The 26,265-nt window shown below is 54.7% G+C and overlaps 1 protein-coding gene across 6 annotated transcripts; it reads right to left on the reverse strand.

Annotated features, from left to right (window-relative positions):
- Positions 1-181: 181 nt before the first annotated feature.
- Positions 182-24,956, reverse strand: ITPRIP (inositol 1,4,5-trisphosphate receptor interacting protein). 6 transcript variants are annotated; one of them, XM_024734872.1, is made up of 2 exons: positions 24,408-24,956; positions 182-3,990 (listed from the first exon to the last, which is right to left on the reverse strand). In XM_024734872.1, exon 2 carries the CDS (start codon positions 3,975-3,977, stop codon positions 2,307-2,309), a length of 1,671 nt encoding a protein of 556 aa, XP_024590640.1. In that variant the 5' UTR covers positions 3,978-3,990; positions 24,408-24,956; the 3' UTR covers positions 182-2,306. The 6 variants fall into 6 exon arrangements, with proteins under 6 accessions (XP_024590640.1, XP_024590644.1, XP_024590643.1 ...); XM_024734876.1 differs by lacking the exon at positions 24,408-24,956 and adding an exon at positions 15,638-15,735; XM_024734875.1 differs by lacking the exon at positions 24,408-24,956 and adding an exon at positions 15,121-15,292.
- Positions 24,957-26,265: the final 1,309 nt, after the last annotated feature.

Raw genomic sequence — 26,265 nt, forward strand, 5'->3', positions numbered from 1 at the left:
GCTGCCTCAAAGATGGGCCAGAAATATTCTGTTTTGCTATTTTTTAAATTTCCTGAAAGCATAAGAATAAAAAGGGAGTGAAAGCTTCCGTGTGTCAATAGGAAATCCACCCCCTCCTCAGCTCTGCCCTGGGAAGCTCACAGATTTCCTGAAGTTAAAAACAAACACTGTGACCAGTTTCTACTCCTTGCAAGAATTTAATTCTTCCTTTAACATAAATAAGGCAGCATGAAACACCAAGAGTCCCGCTGCTCTCTGCTTCAGAAGCAGCTCTGGTGCATAAAAGATCCCCATTTCCCCGCTGAGTTGTTGTCTCTGTATAAACAAGAGGCCGGAAGGTAAGTTCTCAGTGAATTTTCTTCTGGAAGCAAAGGGGAAGCCGACGGAGACTCAGGCTTGGTCTTGGCTTCTGGAGGCTGCTCCTTGGTTGCTGGGGTCTCCTCAAAGCACATCGGATGAGGATGGGAAAGGAAAGGCATGGGTGACAATAAATAAGGAAATTCCCCCAAACTGCAAATGGGGCTTTGGGGTTACTGTTGGAGACCATGTGGGCCTGGGGAGGGGCAGACCCAGGTGCTGCCCAGTCTAACCCCAGCTCACATGGAAGGAAGCTTCCTACAGCTTCCTATGGGCTTCGATGCCCCATAACAGCTGAGCCTCCTACTGTGAATTAACCCTGTCAGGCAAACTGTCTGTCTTCTAGAACACTCTGAGGCTAGGTGAGAGCACTCCTGGGGTAGAGACAGGATCCTTTCTTCAGTTCATGGGGAACCCAACACCCCTGAGGAATTGGGTACGTGTCTGGGAGGCACGGCCAGTTTCAACCATGGAAGGAGAGCGCTGGGGAAGGAGAACTCATTCTTGCTTCACCTTGGCCCTCTGCAAAGGTTACTGAAGCAATGCCAAGAGGGGAGCTCCCAAAGGGCAAGTGAAGCCATAATTGGAGGAGGGAGTGGCTTCCCACTCCCTCTGAACCAGGCCTGGAGACCGAGGCCAGCTCTGACCGCCGGCTCTGGTGCCTGCCCAGGGATCGCAGCCCGGCAGTGCCAAGGTGGCCTCTCTGAGGTCTGAGGGCTGTGCTTGTAGTCTGTCCTTACGTGTCCCAGTCAGCCAAGCCTCTGTCAGGCTCTTAGGGTGTTGGTCATCTGTGTGGCCAGGAAGGCCCATCCAGAAAGGAGGGCTCTGTGCAGTGAGGGAGCCCCACTGGAATGAACAGCCAAGGGGATTTGGGGGCCTGCATGTGGAGCTGGGTTTCCACAGCAATCTTGTTTCCAGGCACGCCCTGCTCTAGGATTGGAACCCTGAGGAAAACTCAGGGCTACAGCATCCCTCACCTCTCAGCTCTATGACCTTCTCTGAACTGGGCATCAGAGGCCAGCCTGCAAACCAGACCCCAGGTAACAGGCTCTGCCCTTTGCCCCAGTGACCCTGTGCTCCTCTTTCTCTCTCATCGTCTATCTCCAGTGCCCCCCACCTCTCAACATACTGGTGGCCAGAGAGACCAGCTGTGGAGAGAATAACGAGGGTGAGGGGCCCACATACCATGCCTGTACCCAGCGTAGTATGTGGCACCCACAGGGTTCAGGACACAGCATCCTGGGAGAAGGGGTAGAGAAAACGGGGTGCACCCTGAGTGAGATGTGTAGCTGAAACAACGGCCAGCTCAAACTTCTGTCTGCCACCAAGTACCCACTTCTGTGTAACAGGGACATTAGCCACCTGGGGCCTTGCATATCTCTAGGGCTTTTCTCTAAATAGTATAAAAACGGCAGCCACAGTGGGGACCCCTACTGTGCAGGCTGTGGATGGAACGCTGCAAATTCCCACACTGGTGCCCGCTGCTTGGTTGCAGATGCCTGGGGTCAAGGGTTACCAGAAATCAGGGTGCAAGGTCTTAACACGGGTCCCTGTTAGCATTCCTGTAGATCTTTTGTTGATATTCAAGTAACGACTGGACCTGGGATATGAAAAGAATCACACCCAAATCGATGTTTGCATTGTGTGTAACTCAGCATCCAGACTTCTGTCATCATCTTGGCCATTGGTGGTGATCCAAAAGTAAGCTGCGAAGGATCAGTCCCCAAACCCAGACAACAGCTTCACCAGCAAGCCCCAACGGCATGAAAGCAAACCAGCTTTGGCCTGGAATTCTGTTTCCTCTGTGCTATAGGGTCTGGCTCCCCCGGCAGGCTGAGCCACGGCGCCCTACAAAGCCTGTCGTTTTCCCAGGACAGGGCCTGCACATGCCCCCAGGGGTGTGGACATGTAGGATGCCTTGTGTCCTGGCCCTCTGGGTCGTGGATGCTCTACAAAATGACAGCTTTTGAGGGCAGGCTGCCATGGTCTGAGGGAATATGGAGGGAATACTCGCTAATGAGCGCTGGGGCATTCTTGAGCATCTCATAGAAGGAGTCCACTGTCTTCCGGTAGAGACTTCGCTGCAGGACGAAGGGCCGGAAGAGGTTGAGAGGCTCAGCCCTGCGTATGGCCTCAGGGAGCCCCATGGCCTCGGGCACCTTGCAATTGCCGATGAAAAAGTGATGGAGCTTCTTCTCCAGCAGGCTCTTCTCCAGGAAGCAGAGCAGCTCGTGCAGACGAGCATCGAGCTGCTCAGCCTTCCAGGCGGCTGGCCGCCGGGCAAGCAGGAGGTGTAGCAGGGCGGTCTTCAGGTGGTAGTTGCTGAGCCTGCTGGGGCCGGTCAGGCGGCTCTGTTTGGAGAGCAGGAAGGAGGCAATCTGCAAGCAGCTGAGGTGGCAGGCGCCCTCGGGCAGCGCCTTCGAGGTCATCCTAAGGAAGTGGCGCTCATAGACAGCGAAGGACAGGAGCCAATCTGTGCTGGATGGCGGGGTCCCCCCACAGGGCTCCCTGGTAAGATGGGAGACCAAGTACAGGTCGGAGTCATCATACTGGATCACAGGAATCAGGTTGAAGGGCATGAACTTCCCCGAGCGGAACCTGATCTTGAGGGACCCCGGGGTGTCCAGCTGGCCAAAGGCCAGGTCGAACTCGTACTTGTGGTTGATGCGGTGCCAGGCTCTGGTGAGGGCCGTCTGGAACCACTTCAGGACTCGCATGGTGTCCAGGTATGGGGAGTCTCCGACGCACAGCGGGTCTTTCGCCTCACTACCTGGCCGCACCACGTTGTTCTTGCCGTGGAGGAGACACAGCATGTCTTCCCCGAGTTTGGTCTTGCCGCAGATACAGCCCAGCGTGTCGTCGTCGGCCCGGACCACCTTGATCTGGCCGTAGCCCTGGCGATCCAAGGGCACCGAGCGGCTGGAGCACCAGAGCTGTGGGTGGAAGCGGTAGGGCTCCGGCGGCATGAAGGGCACAAAGAGGTCGCACAGCAGCGGCTTGTTCACCTGCCAGTTCTCGTACATGCTGTCCACGCCGATGAAGTCCTCCACCTCCATGTCCGTGTCCCGGCTGCACAGGCTCCTCAGGGCTTCCAGCAAATCATCCACGAAGCCTTCCACAAACTCCCGGGTGCGGGGGGCGTCGGCCGGGGCCCCCCGGATGCAGCGTTCGTAAAAGTGGTCGAGCGTGGCCTTGTTGGGCAGGGTGAGACCCCGGAGGGGGGCGCCCTCCAGGCCGGGCAGCTCGTCCTCGTCGGCGCCCAGGCACTCGGGCGAGGGCGCGTCCTGGTGGTCCTGCCGCCACACCTCGATCACCAGGAAGAGGATCATGCAGAGGGTACTCCACAGGTCCCAGGCGGCGCGGCTCTCGTTCTGCTGCTGGCCCTCCTCCGCTAAGCGCTCCAGCGCCTCCTTCTCGGCCTCCTTCTCGGCCGCCAGCCGCGCCACCTCCTCCTCCAGGCGCAGCTGCTCCAGCTGCAGCTTCTCCTGGTGCGCCTGCATCTGGCGGATGATCTCTTCCTCGTTCTCGGGGACCGTGGCGTTCTCTCGCGGGAACAGCAGCGGGTGGTTGATGATGGCCGTCACCACCACAAGGCACACCCGGAAGAGCCCCAGCGCCATGGCTGCAGCTTTCCTGGGAACAGGGAGAGAGAGGCCGACGGTCACACTGGGCTCCCCTCGGTGCCGCTTCTTCCCTCATGGTTCCCTCCCACCGACCTCCGCCCCGCCGAGCTGGTGGACGGACGCCCTTTGGTTCTTCCCCGTCCCCACGCCCAGCCTAGCCTCGGGAACAAGAACCCCGAAGTCGCACAGCAGCGATCCTGGCTACGCAACCGCAGTGGTGGACCTGTTTCGGCCCGCCCAGACAGCCCTCCTTCTGGCAGCAGCTCCCCACTTTCCCTGGGAACCAAACCTTTTCTACTCCCAGCCCTTATGGTCTGGGTGGGGAGGGCTGAGCATGTAACCCAGGCCCACGGCTACTTCATGGTCCTCCTCACCAGCCACAGTGGTTGTTTGAGGGTGAGCTTATGACCCTATGCTGGCCACTGGGAGACAGAGGTAGGATTTGTTGGGACCGGTGGGGAGAAAGACTCACCCTGTTGCCTAGGGTTGCTGAGGGAACAGGAGTACACCTGCTGGTGGCTCTCTGGCTGCCTCAAAGAGGGGAGGGGAAAGATGCCAACATGGAGGAAAGCATATGCCCTGGACCCGGCTGTGCCTGAAGCCATTACCTCTGGACTTCGTAGTCATATAAATCAATACATTCTTATTTTTTTTTTTTTTGGTGGCACCACGTGGCTTGTGGGACCTCGGTTCCCCGACCAGGGATTGAACCTGAGCCGTGACAGTGAAAGCCCACCAGGCCACCAGAGAACTCCCGATACATTCCCTTTTTATTTAAGTCAGCTTGAGTTGCTTTCCAACACTTGAAACCAAAATAGTCCTGTATAAGACATCCCCCCCACCCAGTGAATGCCTTCCAGTGAATGCTTGTTTCCTCAGTACAGTATAGCCTAGTGGTTAAGAACAGGAGGGTTGGGTTCCAAAGCCAGCCCTGTCACTCACTGGGTAGCTGTGTGACCTTGGGCATGTTAACTCACCCCTCTGAGCCCCAGTTTCCTTACTGTACAAAAGGAAAGCCAGAGCACCCAGAGGGTCATTGTGTTGATGGATGTGTTGATCCATGCAAACTGCCTACACAGCACAGTGAATGGTGCACAGCATACGTTCATTGAACAGTAAGTGAAGCAGTCTTGAGCCCTTATCTTTCCCCACTGTAAACCTCTCCTTCTGATCTGGAAGGCTCCACCCCAAATTCAGACATTGATCTCCTGGCTACTCCTGGGTCTTTTCCCAGAACAGTCTAGGAGACAACCAGAGTGACTGAATCATTGGCTTTCCTCTCGCGAGTCTTCTGAACTTTAAATCTGACTTCTTAATTGTGAAAGGAGACACACCATTCCTCCAGGATAAATGGATTTTTAGCTCTCAGGTGACTTCTGGGGAAGGACCAACCTCTTACAACACAGTATTTGCTATTCAGACTGCAGCTGCAGCATCTTCTGGGAGTTGGTTAGAAGTGCAGAATCTCGGGGCTTCCCTGGTGGCGCAGTGGTTAAGAATCCGCCTGCCAGTGCAGGGGACATGGGTTCAAGCCCTAGTCCGGGAAGATCCCACATGCCGCAGAGCAACTAAGCCCGTGTGCCACAACTACTGATCCCGCATGCTACAACTACTGAAGCCCGTGTGCCTAGAGCCCATGCTCCGCAACGAGAAGCCACCACAACGAGAAGCCTGCGCACCGCAACAAAGAGTAGCCCCTGCTCACCACAACTAGAGAAAGCCAGCGCGCAGCAACAAAGACCCAACGCAGCCAAAATAGATAAATAAAATAAATTTATTTAAAAAAAGAAGTGCAGAATCTCTGCCCCACCCCAGACCTATTGAACCAGAATCTGCATTTTAATATCATCCACATTAAAGTCTGAGAAGCAGACTCACATGGTAAGTCTTATATTATACCTTCTTCTCCCAGGCTGGAATCTTGGGAAGTAACAGTTGGCCTTTTCCACATTTGCCCCACTTGCTTCCTGCCAGGGACCTCAGCTAGGAGAGCAAATGGCCAAAGGAAGTCATTGTTGGAGAACCAAGAGCCCACCCCCCCAATATATGCCAATACACCCCATTCCCTGACCTTGAATTTGCACCCTGAAAGCCACCTGTTCTGGTTCTTACCCTAATGGTGCCAAGAGGCAGGTATCTGTCATTAGGTAAGAGCACCTGTATGGGTTCTACCCAGCAGCGCCAGGATGTACTGGTTTGGCCAGAAAGTTTGTTCAGGTTTTTCCAACGTTACGGAAAAACCCGAACAAACTCTCTGGCCAACCCAATAGATGGCCTGAGTTGCCACACTTGGGCAAAGCCTCCTGCTCAGATGTGATCCCACCCTGTCAGTGGGAACCAAAAGGCTTGGCAGGGAGGAGGGAGGTCCAGCAGCAGCAGAGTTCAGTGTGCAGACACATTCAGGCCTCTGAGGTGAACTCTGAAGCCCTTATGTATTTCTACTAGAGGAGGAAATGGAGGACAGGAGAAAGTGGAGGAAGTCTCAGAGTGGAAGGGAGGTGGGGTGAGGAAAAAGAACGGGGGCAGCCAGCCAGCTTCTCTTCCCCAAGACAAGAAGCGGCTTGCTGGATAATTGAAGAAACAGGTCAGCCCCAGATTCTACGTTAGACAAATATCAGTGGACAGTTTGGCCAGGGTGGTCCAAGATAAAACTGTAAGGCCGGCTGATAAACGTGGATCAGAGTTTTAGGATAAAGGTATGGAGTACTAATAGTAGAATACCAGGCAGCAGCCAGTTAGGAGATAATTTGGGGGTTTTGAGGCCCTTCCGGGCCTCTGTACTATAGGCAGCCACATTTGGGCACAGCGGGCCCTGACAAGTCACAGCCAAAGTCTTTGGCAGCACCTGATTCCAGAGGTCAGTTGCCACGCCAACTCAGGGTAGGATGCTACCAGCTGGGGAGGGGTGCCATCACCAAGTCCTGTGACTGGGAAGTCTCCCTCCTCTCTACCCAACAGCTTCCACAGGGCTACCTGTATATGTCCTCATGTCTGCTGGAAGATGATGGGCTGTACTGGGGCAGGCAAAGTTCAAAACTCCTAACCAACTGGAGCAATTGACACAGTGCATGAGGGGCTAAGAGGATGGACTCTGAAGGAGACGGACCGACTTAGCACCCAGCATGTGTACCTACTGGATATGTGACCTTGGACAAATCATTCAACTTCTCAGAACCTCAGGCTCATCATCTGTAAAATGGGAATAATTATACCTGCTGTTGTAAAGGAGATAATGCATAGAAAGCACTCAGCAAAATGCTTGCCCCTGAGCAAGTCTTCTTATAAAAGGGTAGCTGTGATGGGATGGGAATAGCAGATGAACTTGCCTGCAGGGGTTTGCGATGCAGTGGGCCACAGAGATGCCCCTACAAGGGACTTGGGCAGGAAGCAGGCAGCCACAGGAACATTGCAACAGCAGGGTTACCAACAAGACTCAACAGGAGCACAAGGGAAACAGGAAGGAGCCCAGGCTGTAGAAGCAGACAGGTCCAGGTTTGAACCACGACCGCTCCTTGCTGAGGGGGCTTGGGTGAGTCACTTGGCTTCCCTGGGGCTCCACTGCTGTACCTGTGAGATGGCGCTAACAGCAGGCCCTCCTTCATAGGAAGGGGAGGCTAAGTGAGACCATCCATCTCAGGTGCTGAGCACAGGGCCCGGCATAGGGTCAGCACCTTACAATACCAGCTCCTTCCCCCTTGGCCTCCATGGGCCTATTTTCTCACCTGTCGAGCACACCAGCCCTGCCCAACTCCCATGGGCCTGGAGGAACACATGCTCAAAAGTGCTCTGAAAGCACAAAATGTTCCCCTGGGACCGCTGTTCCTTGGCACGCCACTCCTTCCAACCTGCCCCCAAGCAAATGGGGAGAAGCCTTCGGAGCCTTGGGTCCTCCTGGAGGTGGAGTTCTCTCTGACTCACTCCCAGCTTGAACCGCCTCCACCCTCCCATGGATGGGATGGGATCCCAGCTGTCATTCTGCTCCTGGTACCCTCTGTGCAGGCTGGCTCTGCCTGCGGCACCTATGTGATGGTGAACAGGGCAGTGGCTGCTCAGTGCCCACGATGTGGGGCTGGGTTAGAAGCCTCCACTACTTCCCCTCCCCAAACCAAGTCACAAGAACACTGCCCTAGGGGCTGCGGGGGTCAGAAGAATGAGGGGAGAGAATCTGGACGTTTGGACTTTTGGAGACCACAGGGACAGGACAGTAGCTGAGAGCCTCTCACAGAACCGTGGATAGATGCATGCACGCGTACACACGCGCACACACACGCACCACACACACACACTACCCACCAAAGGGCCCCTTTCCCCCAAGTTCAAGTATGTCCACCTCTGCCTTGGCCCAAAGCTCTCACCTCTACAAGGCTGCCCCATACATGCAGTCTGAGACATCCAGTTGGGTTTGGCTTTGAAAACAAACCTGGGCCACTTGCAGGGCTTTTGTTGGCCTGCTTGGCCGGAAGCAGGCAGGAAACCTTCTGAGTTCCTCTCCACCCCTGCCCCGGCCCACAGAGCGTAGTGGCCCATGCAAGTCACGGCTAAACTTAGCCTGGCAAAGGGCCAGGGTCACAGGGCTGCAGGTGGTGGGCCCAGACCAATGGGTTACTCAGGCCCTTACTCTGAGCTTGGCCGGAAGCCCGAGACCCTGGGGGAGAAATCCAAGACGGCCCCTCCCTTCCATGGGTCCCTCATTCCCATGGCCCCCAGACCCCTATAGCACACCCACCACAGTTTAATCCAATAAATGCCACTGAGAGCTGGCTAACAGTGGGACTTCTCTGGCGGTTCAGTGGTTAAGACCCTGTGCTCTCAGTGCAGAGGGCACAGGTTCCATCCCTGGTCAGGGAACTAAAATCCCACACGCCACACAGCGCAGCCGGAAAAAAATTTTAAAAGTTGGCTAATAGTGATACACTAACGTTTATCAAGCCCTCACTAGGATGTGCTGGGCACTGCACACAGCGAGCCCTGTAACCTTCTAGGTGGTGGGTGTCACTCCTGTTTCACAGGTGGGTTAACCATAACCCAGGAGAAGTAATTTTCTAGCCCCACAACTAGAAAAGGCAGAGCTGGGCTGAGAAAGCCTGCTCTGACTGCCTCCGCCAAAGCCCAAGTTCTCTCCACTGTGTTATGTCTACAGAGCACCTACAGTGTGCAAGAAACATGCTGGGTACCACAGGGCCCACGAAGATGAGCGTGCCATGATCCTCAGCAGTAGAAACACCACAATCCACGTGGGAGGCAGACGGCCACCAAGTACCCTCACAGGACGAATGAGCAATAGGCTACAGCATCGCAGAGTTTCATTGCCGTTCTTTTGGGGACCCCTCCTTGTCTGTGACCTTCCCTGTGCCCATCTACTTGGCTCCACATCCATGCCCCTTCCTTCCAGACAATTCTTACAACAAACTGAGACCAGCAGGAGCCTGTGTCCAGCCCCACAACGTGTTCATCAACACCCCCCTCTGCCCTGTCACCCGCCAGCCCCCTCCCGGGGCTGGCTGACCGTGGCCTCAGCAGCGAGGGCGCCCTTCCCAGCAGCCCAGCAACCCCCCGGGACAGTGGTTCTCCAAATGTGGTCGCGGTTCAGTATCACCAATATCACCTGGGGACTTGTTAGACGAGCAAATTTTCAGGTGCCGTCCCAGAACTGCTGATCAGAAATTCCAGGGGCGGGGCCAGCACCTCCAGGTGGTTCTAATGCCCACTCCAGCTTGCGAAACACCCCTTCCCACACCAGGCAGGCCTCCAGGGAGGAGGGGGGTGGGGCTCCAGTGAAACTGCAGCCCAGATCCTGGAGCTCGCCAAGGGTTTGCCCCATGCCCAGACTGTCAGATGCAATTAGCTCTGCTAATTACCACAGCAAAAGTAGCTCAGGCCCTGGCGTCATCTTCAGAGCCAAAAGGAGAGGTGATGTGTCCTTACGAAATGGAATAAGGAGGTGCGCTGATGGCAGGGGAGGGAACTTGTAGCCCAGGCCCCGTTGGGTGACTTGAGTCCCTTTCCCATTGCTTAGGTTCTGGGCCTCCTGAGAAAGAAGGGGCTAAGGGAGACCCAAACCGTTGATAAGTTTGGGCTGAACCCCTCCCGTGTGCTTGGCCTTGTGCTGGAGTTTCACAGTCCTGGCTAATGACATACATGTTGTTTGGGGGAAATAAATGCACAAATTTAAGAAAGTCAGAGTTTAGAGTGGTACTAATCTAAGCCCCATTTTACCGAGGCGTAACGAGGAGACACACTTGACTGAGAGATGGGTGAAGGTGAAAGTGGTCCAGGCAGGCTGAACATCACGCTGTAGACCCTCACAGACAGGAGACGTTTAGTGAAAGGTGATGATGTTTTCATTAACAGCTGATAGGAAGCTAATTACTCTGCGTGTGTTTTGTCATTTAATTTTCAGAACACGGGTTAGGTAGTTGCAACACCCCTACCTTGTGAAGAGACTGATGGTCAGGGAGGTGCACTGGGTGGCCTCTAAGATTCCCTGGACTGCAGTTTGAGACGGAGTCTGCCCCCCTCTCTGTTCCACCTCCATCCCCCAGGGGCTGATGGGAAACTGAGTGAGCCCTGCCACCTCCCTGGCATCACTGTCAGTGGCAACCACCAAAATCATCAGGTTGACTGTCCCCCAAGTCTCCCAGGCCTTGGAGACACAGGACTGTAAGAAAAGAGAGATTGAGGGGACTTCCTGGAGGTCCAGGGGTTAAGACTCCACGCTTCCAACGCAGGGGGCGTGGTTTCCATCCCTGGTTGGGGAACTAAGATCCCACATGCCACGCAGACAAAAAAAAAAAAGAAGGAAAAGAAAAGAGAGATTGAGGGGACTTCCTGGAGGTCCAGGGGTTAAGACTCCCCGCTTCCAACGCAGGGGGCGTGGTTTCCATCCCTGGTTGGGGAACTAAGATCCCACATGCCACGCAGACAAAAAAAAAAAAAGAAGGAAAAGAAAAGAGAGATTGAATGCAGAGCACAGAGTTTGACCCTGAGTCTTGGTTTGGAGTGTGGGCCCCAGGAGCAGTTCGTCTGAGCCCTGGTGAGGCGCCCCTCCTTGGTCCCGCCTGTCTCATCCCCGATTCCACACCTCTCTGGCAGAGCCCAGGCCGCGTGCTGGAGTCTGACCAGCTTTCCTGCTGTTCAACAGGCCCAGCTCAGGGACCCCTCCTCCAGGGGACCCGCCCTTCAAACTCCTGCGGGTCAGGCCGCCTTCCTGCTCTTTACTGCGTTGGTTTACCCACGGGTCCCTGCCTTCCCACCCACGGTGCCAGCAAGGGCCCCCTCCAGGCACCAGGCATGAGGCTGGACACCTGCAGGCGCCTAGTGTGTCAGTGGGAGTTGGCTTATCCCATACTTGGGAGGAGATGGCCGGCTGTGCGAGTGATGGGTCTCCACACGCTCCTTCCTTGTTGCCGCAGGGCCAGGGGACAGACAGGCTCGGCACAGAGGGTTCCAGAAGGGCAGCTCTGCAGCCACTGTCTGCCACCCTTACAGGATGGGGCTTCCCTGCTGGAGAGGAGAGAGGCCCAGCAGGGGCAAGGCCAGAGAGCCACTCTCTTCATCTGCGTCCCACACAGTGATGGGAGAGGCAGTTCAGGGGGGTGGGAGCGGGCCGGCCTCAGGCGTGGGCAGAGAGGGAGGGGCGGGCAAGGAGAGGAAGTGAGGAAGGAGGAAGGAAGGGACCAACAAAAATTAATTGAGCAAGTGGGTAGAAAGGGTGTGGTTCTGGGCCCCCAGGGCCTCCTCTTCTCAGTGCCTTTGCAGTGACCTCCTCCATCACCTTCCACCCCTCCCACTGGGCAGGACCTCTGTCATAGCCTCCAGCCTGTGTCACCTTCCTGGGACCTGCCACCCTCAGGGCCACTGGGCTCCTTCCCTTATCTCCTTTCCCCTTCCTGGGGGCAGGAGTGGCGGTGGGAGACATGCCTGGAGTAGGGGCGTGGAGAGGGGACACTTCCCCACCGCAGATGAGCTTGGCTGCCGACGCCAGACAACTGGGCCGAACAGCCCTTCTCTAGGGGGAGCTACCGTACTGCGGTTCTATGCACCCAAAATGGCATAATCTTTTTTGTTTCCCCCAAGAGAAGCCAGAAATCTGGATTTTATCAAAAATCCCAAGTTTACAATGTCTTCTACTCTTTCAAAAATTCTTTAAAACTCATGTGAGCCAAATAAAATATGTCGGTGGGCCACCCAGAGCCTGCTGCCCCTCACCCGCCTCCTCTCCCTGCCCACTGCTGCCCCCCACTCCCCACCAAGCATCCCTCAAGGCGGCCCGTGACCCCGGGGCTCGCCTTACTCTTCCCCCTCATACCACCACCTGCTAGCACCTCTGCATCCAGGACTCCCCAAAATACCCCCCTGGCTTGACTTTTCACCCCAAGTCCAGGGCTGACTCTATCCCAGTGTCTCCCAGTTGGCCCTGGCAGCCACCCTCAGAATAATGCTAACCAGCCTGTGCTAGGGGCTTATACGTGCCTTCCCCACAGCCTCTCTAGGGACTAGAAGGAAAGAGAGAGACCGTGTGGCCTAATGGGTGTGCACCAAGGCCTGTGGTCCCTAGGACTGAGAGCTGGACCCCCACCAGCCCTCCCTAACCTGGGGAAACCCCAAGGGTCAAGACTGGGCCCTGATGGAGGTTGGGGAGCAGGGCAGAATGAGGGGGAGAGCAGAGACCCCGCCCCCACGCCAGAGAGGTGGACCTACTGATGGGCCCGTGGGAAAGTGCACACTGCAAGGAGAGTGGCCTTTCCACTGACAGCTCTGCTGTCGCCGCACATGGCCACACTGGCCAGACTCACAGAGGATGCCCAGCCATACCCGCCAAAGTGTGAGGTTTCCTCGAGGCCCACTCTCGGAAGAGGGAGGCGTTTCCAAAAAAGTCACCAGGATGCCAAACCCATCCTCTGGACTGGGGTCATGCAGTCAGCCAGCCCAGGTGCAGGAAGGACAGTGGGCTGGACTCCAGCCACGTGGGTGGGAGAGCCCACATCCTTCCTGTTTCCGCTCCTCTATCATAGCCCATGCATGTCCCTTGGTGGGCAAGGGATGGAAAAGGCAGGGAAGCCATCAATCTCCCAGGAAGGACAGGGCATCCTTCCTCCAAGCCATGCTGCCTGATTTCCCCATAGCAGAGGCCCTGACCCACAGGGAGTCATGGAAAATCACAGCATCTTAGGACAGACAGACAGACTGCGGCCTGGGGTCTCAGAGGCTAAGGGATGACAAGGAGGCCTGCAGGTCACAGAGATAAGGAAAGGCTCCCCTGGCAGCCCTGAGTCAGGGCCCACACCTCCCTCCCTTTCATCCATATTCCCCAGGGCTCCTCTGGCAGTCACTGCAGTGGGTCAAATGGCAGCCCATGTGCTAATACCTGGACGCTGTGGATGGGACTTTATTTGGAAGAAGGATCTTTACGGGTGTAGTTAAATGAAGGCTCTTGAGATGAGACAGTTCTGGATTACCCTAAATTCAATGACAAGTGTCCTTATAAAGAGACAGAAAAGGAGAGAACAGACAAAGAGGAGAAGGTGATGGAAGACAGAGGCAGAGGATGGAGTGATACTCCACAGCCCAGGAAGGTCTGGAGCCACAGGAAGCTGGGACAGGCAAGAGAGGATTCTTCCTTAGAGCGTTTGGAGGGAGTGTGGTCCTTCGAGTACCCTGATTTCAGACTTTTGGCCTCCCGAGCTATGAGACAGTAGATTCCTATTATTTTAAGCCACCGCGTTTGTGGTCTTTGGTTATGGCAGTCCCAGGAGGCCAATGCAGTCTCAAAGCACAATGCACCCCCCTCCCCTCCCAGTTTGGCCACTGACATTCCCATTTCTGCTGGGCACCTCCAACACCCCCAGCTGCCGCAGCCATCGCTGTGCACCAAAGCCTGGGGCTTCCACACCAATGGGACTCTCCCTTCTGGCCTGGTGTGGTCCTTTGGAATCAGCTCCTCTAAGCTCTCCCTAATTCCCAGATACCTCAGGTAGCCCTGGCCCTAGAGGTCTCCCTGCCCCACTTCAGGGAGTTCTTGTGTCCATGAGACACAGGCCTGAGCTTTAGTTCAGTCTGATGTTCAGGGCCTGGTCTCAACCAGCCTCAGGGGACTTCTCAGGTCACTCCCCTCCTGCCCAGGCCGCTTCAGATTATCTACTGTCTTCTGAACACCTCCTAGACTTACTTTCCCACCATTCCCTGCAATGTCCACGCCTAACCCTACCCAATGGTCCTCACAGCCAGCCCATTTCAGAAACTGCTTCCAAGATTCTTCCAGATCCCTCCCTCCCCCAACTTCTGAGACAAATCCTTTCTTGAAAGGGATAGAAGAACAAGGGGAGGGAGATGGCCTATTTATTAAGCCCCTCCGAGTGCAGGCTGGTGTCTGGTGCCTCGTGTAGATGGTGTCTCCATAGATGCGCCCCTAGCAGGGACCCAACAAACACTGGCTCCTCAAGCCTTTATTCTGAGCTCATTTCACCTGTGCAGCAGCCCCATCTCCCAGGCAGGAGCCCAAGGCGATGAGAGGTTGAGCAATTGCTCAAGGTCACACATGTAGGAAGAGAGCAGAGGAGAGCCAGACACCATGCCAGGCCCAAGGCTCCAGACCCTGCTGTCTGCCCGGTGGACCCCAGGCTGTCCTTTCATCACAGCGAGCTGCTTGCCTGAGATCCGGTCTTATCCCACTGCCTTCCTTGGTTGGGCTCCTCTTGGGTCAAGGTGGGCCTGTTTGCCTTGACGCTCTGCAGAGCGCCTGGCAGAGACCAAATGCAGGGCTGCCTGTTTAGTGTGCTAAGGACAGGGCGGGCGACCTTGGGGACCCACCAGTTCACACACTGCACATGGGAGACACCCGCTTTCTAAAGACGGCCTCTATAAACACTTCCATTCTTAGGAAGGATGCATTTCCTACAGCAAGCGTGCACCCAAGGGCCTCCCTTGACCCCCAATTCCCTCATCAGGTTTCTAGACCTGAAATCACAGGGTGCGTCTTAACAATACGAGCGCAGTGCTAACCATTTCCCACAGCGAAGCAGCCCTCACGACTGTCAGACGTTGGCGTGGCTTGAACTAGTGTTTCTTGTAAGTTCCCCTCTGCCCATGGGCCCCATGTCACTCACAAGAGCGGTTGCCCAGAGGGAAGAGGCACACCCACCTCAGGGCAGCCAGGCCAGGGTTCCCAAACTTGTCCGCTGTCTCGCCCTTCACCCTGCGTTTTCTATACCCCAGGCCTCCAAGTACAGCAGCAAATACTCAGGACAAACCCCACTTTGGCCACGGGGCAGGGAGGGCAGTCTGCAGCAGGGGACGGGGGAAGCAGGCTCCCAACGCGCCGCCGGCAAACTCGCGGGCTTAGGGGAGGGACTTAGGGGGTGGAGCAGGAAGCCGAGAGTAAATACGAAGGACAACAAAGGGAAGACAGGGCCCACGCTCGGCCACCCGCTCAGAGCTCAGCTGGGGATGGATGGGATCAAATAGCCTGTCGGTGCTCAGCAGCCTCCTTCCCTGTGAGCCCTGGATGGGAACAAAGAGAGCCCAGCTCAGGAAAACACCCCGGCGTCTCCGGCATGGGCGTGGGGGGATGGGCCCCGGGGGCTTTTCTGTGGCCACAGAACAGCCAGGTCCCCCACTCCCTCCCTCCCCACCCAGTGCCTCTTACTCCTGTTACTCACGTTCTGGCTTAGAGGGATGCTGGCCCCTACACGGTGAAGTCCCAGGCTGCGTTCCCACCCTGGTCCCTGAGGCTTGGGTGTACCTGACACAATGCCTGGGCCCCAGCTGGGCTGGGAGAGGGGGAGAGAGATGGGGAAGAAGGGAAGTGCTCTGGGCCTCCTGAGCGCGCGCGCACACACACACACACACACACACACACACACACGAGTCATGCTCTGTGACTGCAAAGATCTAAAGACCCCTTTCATCTTAATACAGGGGAACAGCAAGAGACACAAAGGCAAGTGGGAGGTCAACACAGCTGTAAAAAACTTGAGTTGTGTTTGGCCCCTTGGCTGTGCTCTCTGCTGCAGGGACCTGGGCTGAAAACAAAGCAGGCAGTCTGCCTGTCCTCCCTCACCAGAACTGCATCGGTCGTCAGAGCAAACCAGTTCTCCTCCACCAGGGGAAGCCGGGGGCCTAGGCTGTAAGGCCAGGAACTGTTAGAAAAATGACCCCCAGAATCACCTGTGAACACAGTCACCCTCCCTGTGAATTACACAGAACAACGACCTACAGCCACATGGTCTTCCAGCCGCAGGGATGGAGTGATGAGGCTGTGAGGATGCCCATGTTCTGTCCTGGCTTCTGCTCGAGGCTGCACATGGCACACAGTAGGTGTCCCAGAACCAACACACAGGTCAGGCTGGTGTAGGGTACAAGCAGCCACTGATACTGCTGAGTTCACCGGGACATATTATACTCCCCTCCCAAGGCCGCCCAGGAAGAAATAGCTCAAAGCTCTTCAGCCCAGAAGAGCTTAACACTTTGTAGAGGCTTAGTAGCAAAGGGGCCAAACTCTGGAATCAGAGGCCCAGAATTGAATCCTGGTTCTCCCACCTGCTGTGACAACAGCACCTACTTCATGGCATGGCAGTCACATGGTCGCGCTCTGTAAAGGACATTGTTATTGGCATTGGTATTGGTGACAAGGCCAGGTCTCCGTTTTGATTTGTTAAATCCTGCCGGGTGCATCTTAGGGACTCCTCTGGGCAGAGGGGGGTGGCCTGTATCCCTGCAGCAACTCCAGAAGACTGGGGACAGGGTGAAGTTGTCTCCTCTACCTCCCCGTTTTCTTCTAAAGGCCCCCAGGGGCTGCCACAGAGGGACAGCAGGAAGTTTGGCACCTGGGAAGTTCACAGCTCCCTCCTGCCCATCTGGCAGCGACACTGAAAGCTCCTCTACTGCACGTAGAAGGAGAAACCAGTGTTGGTCTCTGATGGCTGGCATTAAAGGTGCAGGCGCTCCATGGATGCTTGCTTGCTTGCTTGCTGAATGAATGAAGTCAGGACTGGGAAAAGAACCTCACTGCCTTTACTCCCAGGAGCAGGAATTTGAGATGGGAATGGAGTAGGGCATCCTGGATGAAGTAACTTCTAAGTTTTTTTTCTGGGAGGCACCCTGCCGTTAGAAAAGCAAAGCAAAGCACTAACAGTGGTAAACGACTCGGAAAATGTGAGCAAAAACCCAGACACACCCCTGGAGACAGACCACAGCCACTTTAGCCCTGGACAGCCTTCAGCTAATTGCAGGCTGACTGATTCACCACCAGCGCTGACCACCATAATGACCCAGGAATGAACTCTGACACAAGTTATCTGACCCCCAGCTGCGTCTCTCCTTGACGCCCACATCCTCGCTTGAGACCCTTGTAGAAATGGACGATAAACGGAGGACGACAGGGTTTCATGCAAATCAGGTAAGAGAAGAAGCAGACGAGCAACCCTTGGTAGAGTGACGAGCAACTCCCCCTTTCTGGAGAATACCAGACGAGCCGCGTGGCCCTGACACCCAGGGGAAGGTTTAGTAAATAGCAACCAATGTACTACGTTTATTGAGATTTAAACGTTGTGCAAAATGCTTTACATTGCTGTACCATCCTCACAATAAACCTCTGAAGGAGTCACTATCATCATAAGGAAACTGAGGCACAGAGAGGGGAGGCCATCCACTCAACATCACAGAGCCCGGATTTGAACCCAGGACTGCCCAACTTTCAAGCCTCCGATCTTCCCATGACACCATGTTGCTCAGTGACCCGTGAAACATCAGTCATGCACCTGTGGGCTTTCCTTCCCTGCACTGTTTAGGGAAAAGCAGGTGACAGTTTAGGTGAAATATGGGCATGAAGCAAGGGAGTCAGACTTAATGAACCTATGATGTTCCTTCCACCCAGAGATTCTGGGAGTGTGGCCTGGGATATCGGAGATGGCTTTTCCCGGGGAAGCCTCCTCTGCAGTGGATTGGGAAAAAGGAGTGAGGTCTCTTCTAACCCTGGGTGGTGGGTTTGGGGGTGAGGCATCAGGAGGAAGAGGCATGGATGCATGGGGGCCTCCAGGGCAGCACACGGGGGTGGGACCCAGGCATCCCCACTCTCTTCCCCTCCAGCCCAGGCATGCCTGCCTCCTCAGTGACTCTGAAACAAAGTCTCAGCAAACAAAGGACCTTTTCATGAACCCCAGGCAGGTCCCCTGACTGCTACTAAGAAGGCTATTGAAACAGGTTCCCAGGAGAACAGTTAGGAGCACGTGGCTTTGCACCAACCAGCAGGGCCAAAATGATAACGCCCTCCCTTTGGTTTGATGCAGGTTGGTAGCAGACTCCCCTGCATCTGCTGCAGGAAAATAACCTGGACGGAGAAAGTCCGGTTGGGCTTCAAGCGGAGCCCCTCCTCCTGGGCAGCAGAGTGGCCCACTGTGTTATTCACCTGGAAGTGAGCCAGGTAAACGTTGTGGGCTTTGAATTTTTTTCTTGGGACTTCCATCAGAGGATCTCAAAGTGCTCTGAATATGACCTGGTACTGGCCATTACTGTCCCCATTAAACAGACAGGGAAACTGAGCCCTGTCTGTCAATATCACAGAGCAGGAGGGGACCTGGGGTTGGTGTTCTGCCTGTTGTCTTCTCACCTTTGACACTCAGACTTTGTGGGATTCTGTCCTTAGGCAGGACACTGTGAACACGGCTGTCCTCTCTAACACCACTCACCAAATCTCTGGTACATCTCAAACACCCTCAAATTCCTGCATAAACTGCTGGGGAGGAAGGGATTCCACAGGTCTCATTTAGCCCACCTAGAATCCCACAGGGAATGCCAGAGCTGGGTGAGAGGTGAACTCTGAGACTTTGCTTCTATTTCCAGCTGGTACCTATGCCTGGGGCAGTGGATTCCGGACATTCCTCCTCTGAGTGCGTTTGATCCGCAAGCTCTGAGGCCACAGGAGCCCCAGCAAGGGCCCTGGCACATGGTAGGCGCACAGTAAGTACATACTCACTCCATCAATGAATGAAGGTTCTCTCTTAAGTCAGCCCCCACAGGAAGGACGTGGGCAGCCTTGTTTCTCACTTTCCATTTGGGGAGCGGGGGTTGATGAAGAAGGGAAAGCACCTCTCTGATCTCCCCATCACTGCTCTGGCCCGCTCTTGCCCTACGCCCTTCACGGGTTGATTCAGGCTGTAGAAGGGAGACCCAGAGCCACGGAAGCCACCAGAAGCCCCTTAGGAGTCATGCTTTTGCCCCAGTTGCAGTTCAGAGAACTAAACAAGATAGCATGCTGACAGCTGTGCTCTGCCCCCTCGGGGCAAATCCAAGGCCTTCCACCAACTGGCTCACAGCCCAGACCTGTGGCCTGCAGCCCCGCCCGCTTCCCCTGGCCCATCCTCTAAGAAACATACCTGTGGATGTAATGCCTTCTGAGCTCCTTCCCTCCTCAACGTGCCTTACAGTTGGGTGGTTCCTGTTCCCCACCCCCCCAGCCCGACTTAAGGTGGAGGTGTTGCCTTGGGCAACAGTGATATCACCTGTGTGGTATTCCATTCTGCTGACGTCATGGGGTAGGCCATGTGGATGGAGGGGGATGCGCTTTCTACAGGAAAACGTCACAGGTCCCAAACTGCTCAGGAGGATCCTGTACACCTCTTGGGCACAACTAAATGATGCTCTTCTTGTCCCAGAAAACGTTCTCACCTTTCTCTCCCCTCTGGATGCCTGTTTAGGCCATGCCTCAAACCTGACTTTCCCTCTTCAAGTGTCAGTCAAAAGGTTGGGATGGGCAGCTTTATCCTCAGCTCTGAATGAACCCCACGCAAGGGCACCAATGATCTCCTTCTTACCATCTGGGATAATCTGGGTCCCTGTGGCCTTGCCGTTTGCCCAGACCTCAGAGGAAGGAGCAGTGGCACTAATGCGGGAAGTGAGGTTCCCAATCTGGCAGAGAATGTAGATCCTCCATTGACCTCTACTGTCTTTAAAAGCTCATACCAGCCAGATACTGGTCTGTACCAGGCACTGCGCTCAGTGTTTTGTAAGCAGGCCCTAGGAGGGGTTATCCACATTTTACCCATGACAGAGCTGAGGCTTGGAGTAGTCAACACACTTGCCCAACTACTGAGAACACCCAGCTCCTGAGCAGTGGAGCCAGGACTGAACCCAAGCCTTCCCTACTCCAAAGCCCATGTGAGTCATACCTCCTTGGCTCTGCGGCACCTGGAGGCTGTGGCTTTCTAAAGATGAGCCACGAGGGGGCCTGGACAGAGACCAAGGAGAGCCCTTTAAATCCAAAGAGGCCAGCTGGGCAGGCCAGGTGGCTAAGGCAGCCAAAGCAAAGCACTTAGGACTGCTTCACCATGCCCATGCTCACACGGGGGCTGCAGTAAGTGGCCAGCCCTGGGCCTTCCACTTCTTGAGCATCCGTGTTGACTAGGGACCATGTTTCTTTGCTCTGCTTGACTTCTTGTTGACCCATCCAGGTCACCTGACCACCCCCTTGATTTGCGTGCAGCATTTACCCCTGTGGCCTGAACCTACAACCCTGAAATTTTATAGTAGTTATTTAACTTATGCAAAAGCAACTCAATGTAGTCGGGAGCTAATGCTAAGAAAGCACTAAATGAAATAAGTAAATAAAATAAAAACTGCTAAATTATGAAAGAGAACAGGGAGAAATCCTACCGGTACACTGCCTTTGAGGGACTGGCCAAGGAGATACACATAGCATACAGGAGTGCTAGTCTACCTGGCAGGTATCTCTCCACTGGTGAGGGAGCCACAGAAGTGAACAGAGTACATGCTATTGGACCATCACTCCCCCTGCCCTCTCCCTCCCCTGATCTGAATCCAGCTTTGCCGAGCAGAAGCTGCCTTCTGATCTTTGGTTTCCCATGTGCCTTGCCCAGGACGCAAGAAGCAGGTATCATTCAGGCTGCACGATAGTCACAAAGTCTCCTTGCAAGTTAATACGCTAGCAATTTTATTTGTACACTCACTTCGGGGAGCTCTCTTGAGATGACTTAGCAGCCCAAGTCCAAACCGTTCTGAAAACTGTGGAGACGGGGTTTCTAGAGGGCACAGCTAAGAGCCAGATTCTGGGACAGGTGACATGACTGCAGGTAAACACCACCCTTCTGGGAAATCAGCTAGGCACCAGCCGACCCTTTCCAGGAGACATCGTGACTTTCCCATTAGCTGAGAAGCCTATTTTGTTTAAAATATAGACAGTACGTAGTAAAACCCTCTGTTGCACCTAATTAAGTGCTGAAACGTATTGTGTGAAAAATAAATGACCATATATATGGAGCTGTGAAATGGAGTCTTGGAGTCTTCCTGGACGAGCTTGGGAAGGGCGTTTGCACGTGAAGGGCACCGGACGGGGATGGGGCCTGTGGGGCTTGGAATTGTCAGGACAGCGTGTTCAGATACTTCTCCCATCGTCCACTCCGACAGGCGTTCTCTGCCTAGCTCAGGGGCCTGCGTGGTGCCTCTCCTCTGCACCACACCCAGGCAGCACGTACTCATCACCCTCACGCCAGGCCCTAAACTGGATTTACGACCTCGTGCTGTCTAGCCATTAAGAAGGAAAGCCTTCTGAGGCTTGGGCCAGGCCACTCCATCAGCCCCCGAGGCCAGGCCTGCCTCTTCCTTTCCTTTCTTTTGGCTGCCAGGTGAGTTTTACGTCTTTTTCCATCTGAGCTGAGAGCAGGTACTACTTCCCTTGACAAAGAAAAAGAGCAACCGCCCTTCTCTCTTTTTCATGAGGGCCCCCCAACCAAACTAGCTTTTGAAGCTTAACCTGCTTCTTGCTCCGTGAATGCTCAGTGACTGGAACATTCTGAATACTTCTCTGTGCCTTAGTTTCCTTGACTATAAAATGGGGATACCAATACCTATGTCCCTGGGCTACTGAGAAGATTAAATGAGTTAATACAGACAAAGTGGTTTTGGAAAAAAAAAAAGCCTGGCAAATGGTAAGCCCTCACTAATTGCTGGTTATCAGGGCTGCTGTATACAGTTGTATGGGTGGTACACTGCTCAAGAACACCCGGCTGCGGGGTGGTGAGGATGAATCCAGCTCGCATGCTGCTTGCCCAGCTATGTGCCTTGGCTCTGTCCACCCAGATGAGGCCCCTTTTTCTAAATGGCACCAGGGTGCCATCCTCTTGCCAAGAGGAAGCACCTTATTCTAATTCATGCAAAGGATGGAAGAGGCTTGCAGCAGCCTTGGAGGTTATTATTATCAGCTCTCGGCACTCTCATGGCTATGTCCCCCTTCGCAGCAAGACAAGATTAGCCCCAGCCACAAGTACGGTTCTGCTCCTCAGGTGCCCAGCACACCTGGAGCACTTGCCCCTCCCTTAGGACGCTCGGGGGGTAAAGCCTTCCCCAGGATCCCCCAGGGGCTGCCCTCCTATTGAGGGGACTCTGCACCCCAAACATGGAGCCACGGTGTCTTGGACTCTGAGGGGACCTTCTTCGTAATTGTTGATGGTCACCTGTCTGCTGACAGTGATGGCAGCACCTTACCTACTGAGGAGCTCTAGTTGTCGGCAAGTTCCCCCTTACTTCTAAGTAAATAAGATCTGCCTCCTGCTTCTCCCACCCAGTGAGTCTCTGAGGCCAGAAAGAGCAAGTCTCCTCTTCTCAAGTGACAATGTTGGAGATTCCTGAAGGCCAGAGCCCAGTACCCCACAAGAAGCACCTTCCAGACCCTCCATGGCATTCCATCCTCTGTCCTGCGGACAAGTGACAACAGGGCTGTGCACTCCAGACCCCCACCCAGATGTGCACCCTTTCCCTCAGACAGAATCCCCCATCTTCTTTCTCTTTATTGACCCCAGGGGGTCCAAGAAGGAAAAAATACAAAACCAGGTTCCTCCCAGATGATACCTTCTCAGGTGGGCAATTTTGCCAGAGGTCTCTACCAGAAGTTCCTCCCCTTTCTTGCCCTCAGATAAAAAGTTCACCCACACACCCTCATCTTCGTTTCCCTCATGGGCACTGCAGGAGCCAGGAGGCGTTCTTGGTAAGGTGACAACTTGGGGGCTGATGGCATGAGGATAAAAGTTCAGATCCTTGCCACCCGAAAGCTGGAGCTTGAAACTGCTGCATCTTTGAAAATTGCGGAGCTAGAGGATGGCACTTGAACAAAAGCCTTTCCAGTGGAGAGTCAGTCTAACCACTTTATGGTTACCCACAGTGGAAAATATGAGGGCAGGATGGCCGAGAGCAGCAGCACACACAGGGAATTAGCAAACAATGAAAGCCACTTAGGCACATAGGCTGGAATGAGGATTCAAAAGCACAGCCTACTGCGTTATTAATAAGAGGTGAATGGCAGCAATTCTACCTGTCTACCAGGCCATTGTCCAGGCTGACTTGGACCTGTGACTGCACCCAGCACAGATGTACTTTACCTGGCAGCCTCTCCGGGGTAGAACTGGTTTGTAAAAGGGAAGGGCCCTGGGTCAAACCCAAAAGAGGAACAAAGAAAAAAAGAACAGGACTCTGAAACCGATTTAGATCCAAAAGGATAGGGTCCAGGATCTGCCAGTGGCTGGGACTCTTCTTGTTTTGATTTTTTTTTTTGGGGGGGGGGAGGGGAGGGAGGGGTGGTGCTCAAACCAGTCCGAGGAGCAAAAGGCAAAGCGTGGTCCCTGAAGGGTTCAGTAAAATATTTTCCCTTCCTGGGAGGCAGCATTTTTGTTTTTAAAGAGAAAGAGCATTTTGAATGGGAAGCCCAGCCCTGGGGAGTCTGAGTCCCTCCACCCGGCAGCCAGGAAGTTGGAAACTCTGGGAAGGGGTCTGGGGATGCTATCAGAGGTCAGGTGGCAGACTAGCTGCAGCACCAAGAGAAAGTTCTGCACGGCGTGGGGTCTCTTCCACTAATAGGCCCGAAAGAGGAAGCGGCGGGGGCTTTAATCGGCTCCAGCAACCTCATAGCTTCACTACGTTAAACCGAGAAAAAACAGGCTTCACACCTACTCTTCCAGGAAGGGAAGGAAGGAGGGAAGGGAGCGAAGGAGCAGGACGACTCGACCACTCTTTCAGCTCTAGCACTCTGCTCGCAAGGTCGAAAGTAACGGATCTTCGGGGCGGTAGACACAGCAACTTGGTCCCGCTTCCGGCACCGCGGCTCGGTGCGCGCGAAGGAGGAGCTGCCAGCCGCGCGGGGCTGCAACGAAGCGCCCACTGGGGTCTCCGCGGCCCGGGAGAGGCCCGAGCGGAGAGGCTGGGACGCAGGACCCCGCGCGGCGCGAGGAGGGAGAGGACAGCATCCCCGCTTTTGCTCGTAACCGGGTTCCCCAAGTCAGCCCAGACCTGGGAGGGCCGGGCGGGAACCCCGCTCCAATCCTCCTCCATCTCCGGCGCAGCTCCGCCTGGTCCCTCTTCTTCCTTCCAGCACTCGAGATGCCCGGGGAAGACGCAGAGCCTCGCGGCCGCGGGCCCAGTACTTACGTTCAGCTTTGGTCCCCGCTCTCCGGCTCCGGAGAGACCGCGCGAGACCCGCCTGCGCTCGCGGGTCCCGGGAGCCCCGAATCCGCTGTCTGGCGGCGGCGGCGGCTGCGGCTGAGCGTCCGGCCCGGTAATTAGAGGGACGGGGACGGCGATACCCCGGCCGGCTCCCGCCTCCTGGCCCCCATCAACAGGCTCTAAAGGGCTTCAGACTTACTCATTTCCTGGATGTCAAAGAAACTTTTCCTCCTTATAAGAACAAAACACCCGCCTCTACTCCCGACCGCGGAGGCTCCTTAAGGTGGACCATGAGGGTTAGGAGGGGCTGGACCCAGGGTCCGCCGCGGAGGTCTGCCCATCGACCACCCCAGAAACTGCAGAGGGGACAGCAGAACTGGAGGGTGATCGGGCGAGACGGAATCTGGCCACCGGAGTAATCTAGGGCGAATGGACAGGGAGTCGGGGGAAGGCGCCCTTAAAAGTCGTTCTGGGCCGGCGGAAAGGAAGGGGTTAAGTTCCAGCACGCCTACAAGCGTTTTCCGCGGCGCGTTTTACAAGCTGTGGAATTCCAGGGGCCACCTATTTTGTTCTCTGGAGGGAAATATAAATCGAGACACAACGCCGGCCCTTTTCTCTTTTGCCGCTTGAGTGGATTAAAATAACTCACCAAATGCTATGATAAATGAATGCATCGTTGTCTTTTCCTGAGTAACCAGGCACAAAGGAGAGTCATGACTAAATGCTTTTATCTGTAGAGGGCGCTTTACTGCCTGAAGCCTGTTTACAGTTGGGATGTTAGACCCCTATTTTAGACCCAAGGAACAAGGCCAGGAGGGACAGCGGCACCCTGGTCATACTTGATGGGTTATTAAATCCATAACCTATTATCTTCTCTTTGTGACCTGGCCAAATTCCACAGCTAGTAAAAGTGGCTGGGAAGGGCTTGCATAAATCCTACCTAGCGGGAATCAAATGGCATTGAGGGTACATTGGGGGCAATTATGAGAACACACTGTCCGAATGATTATCACCATTGCCACTGCAGTTTGGTTTTAGATCACCTTCTTCCTCTCCTCGGCAAGCCAGCCAAATAGCTTTAACAGTCGCCTGGAAGACATTAGGCTGAGTCTGAAAGATAAACAGGCAATGAGAACAAGTTCTAAAAATAGACACCCTGGCCCTTGGCCCAGGTTACTCTTGTTTTCAAGCTTCTGCAGCTGCGCACAGCTCTTTCCTTACATCAGGGACAGTTATGGCAGAGTTTTGGGGGCTGGTGGGGAATAGGGTGATCTGGGCAAACATTCTTGAAAGGGCGATGTATTTCCAAAACGTCTGCTAGTTGGGTAGGTGGGGTATTCACCCACCTACCCCAAAGCAGGTGGGGGAAATACCTGGGAGGTGGGGACCCTGGACTGAGCACCACTAGCATGCCTAAAAGTCAGGGTTATGCATGGTGGAACGCCAAGGTTCGTGCTTGAATGCCCTTTGGGATTGTCCTGTGTGCAAAGTTGTTTTAGCATTTTCTAACTGGCTGTGTATATTTGCTTATACAAGCAACATCTATTACTTTTGTTTTTCTTTCAAACCTGGTGATTTCACTCTCCATGACCTGATGGTCAGCTTCAGCTCCACTCTGTTCTCAGCACAAGGTCCACTGTCCTAACCAGGCCCATGGCCGTTCATGAACTGGCCCCTACTTATCTCCTCAAGCGCGTATCTCGTTCCATTTTCCACACCAAACTTCTTGTAGTTCTTGGAACTTGTGCTTCTCAGAATGTGATATGAGGTTTGTTTTCCCCCCTTGGATGTTCACATGGGCTCTATCTTCCCGCCTGCAACCTTCACCCCGCCTCTTCATCCA

Source organism: Neophocaena asiaeorientalis, unplaced genomic scaffold (assembly GCF_003031525.2).
Source record: "Neophocaena asiaeorientalis asiaeorientalis breed wild unplaced genomic scaffold, Neophocaena_asiaeorientalis_V1.1 scaffold240, whole genome shotgun sequence".
NCBI lineage: Eukaryota > Metazoa > Chordata > Mammalia > Artiodactyla > Phocoenidae > Neophocaena > Neophocaena asiaeorientalis.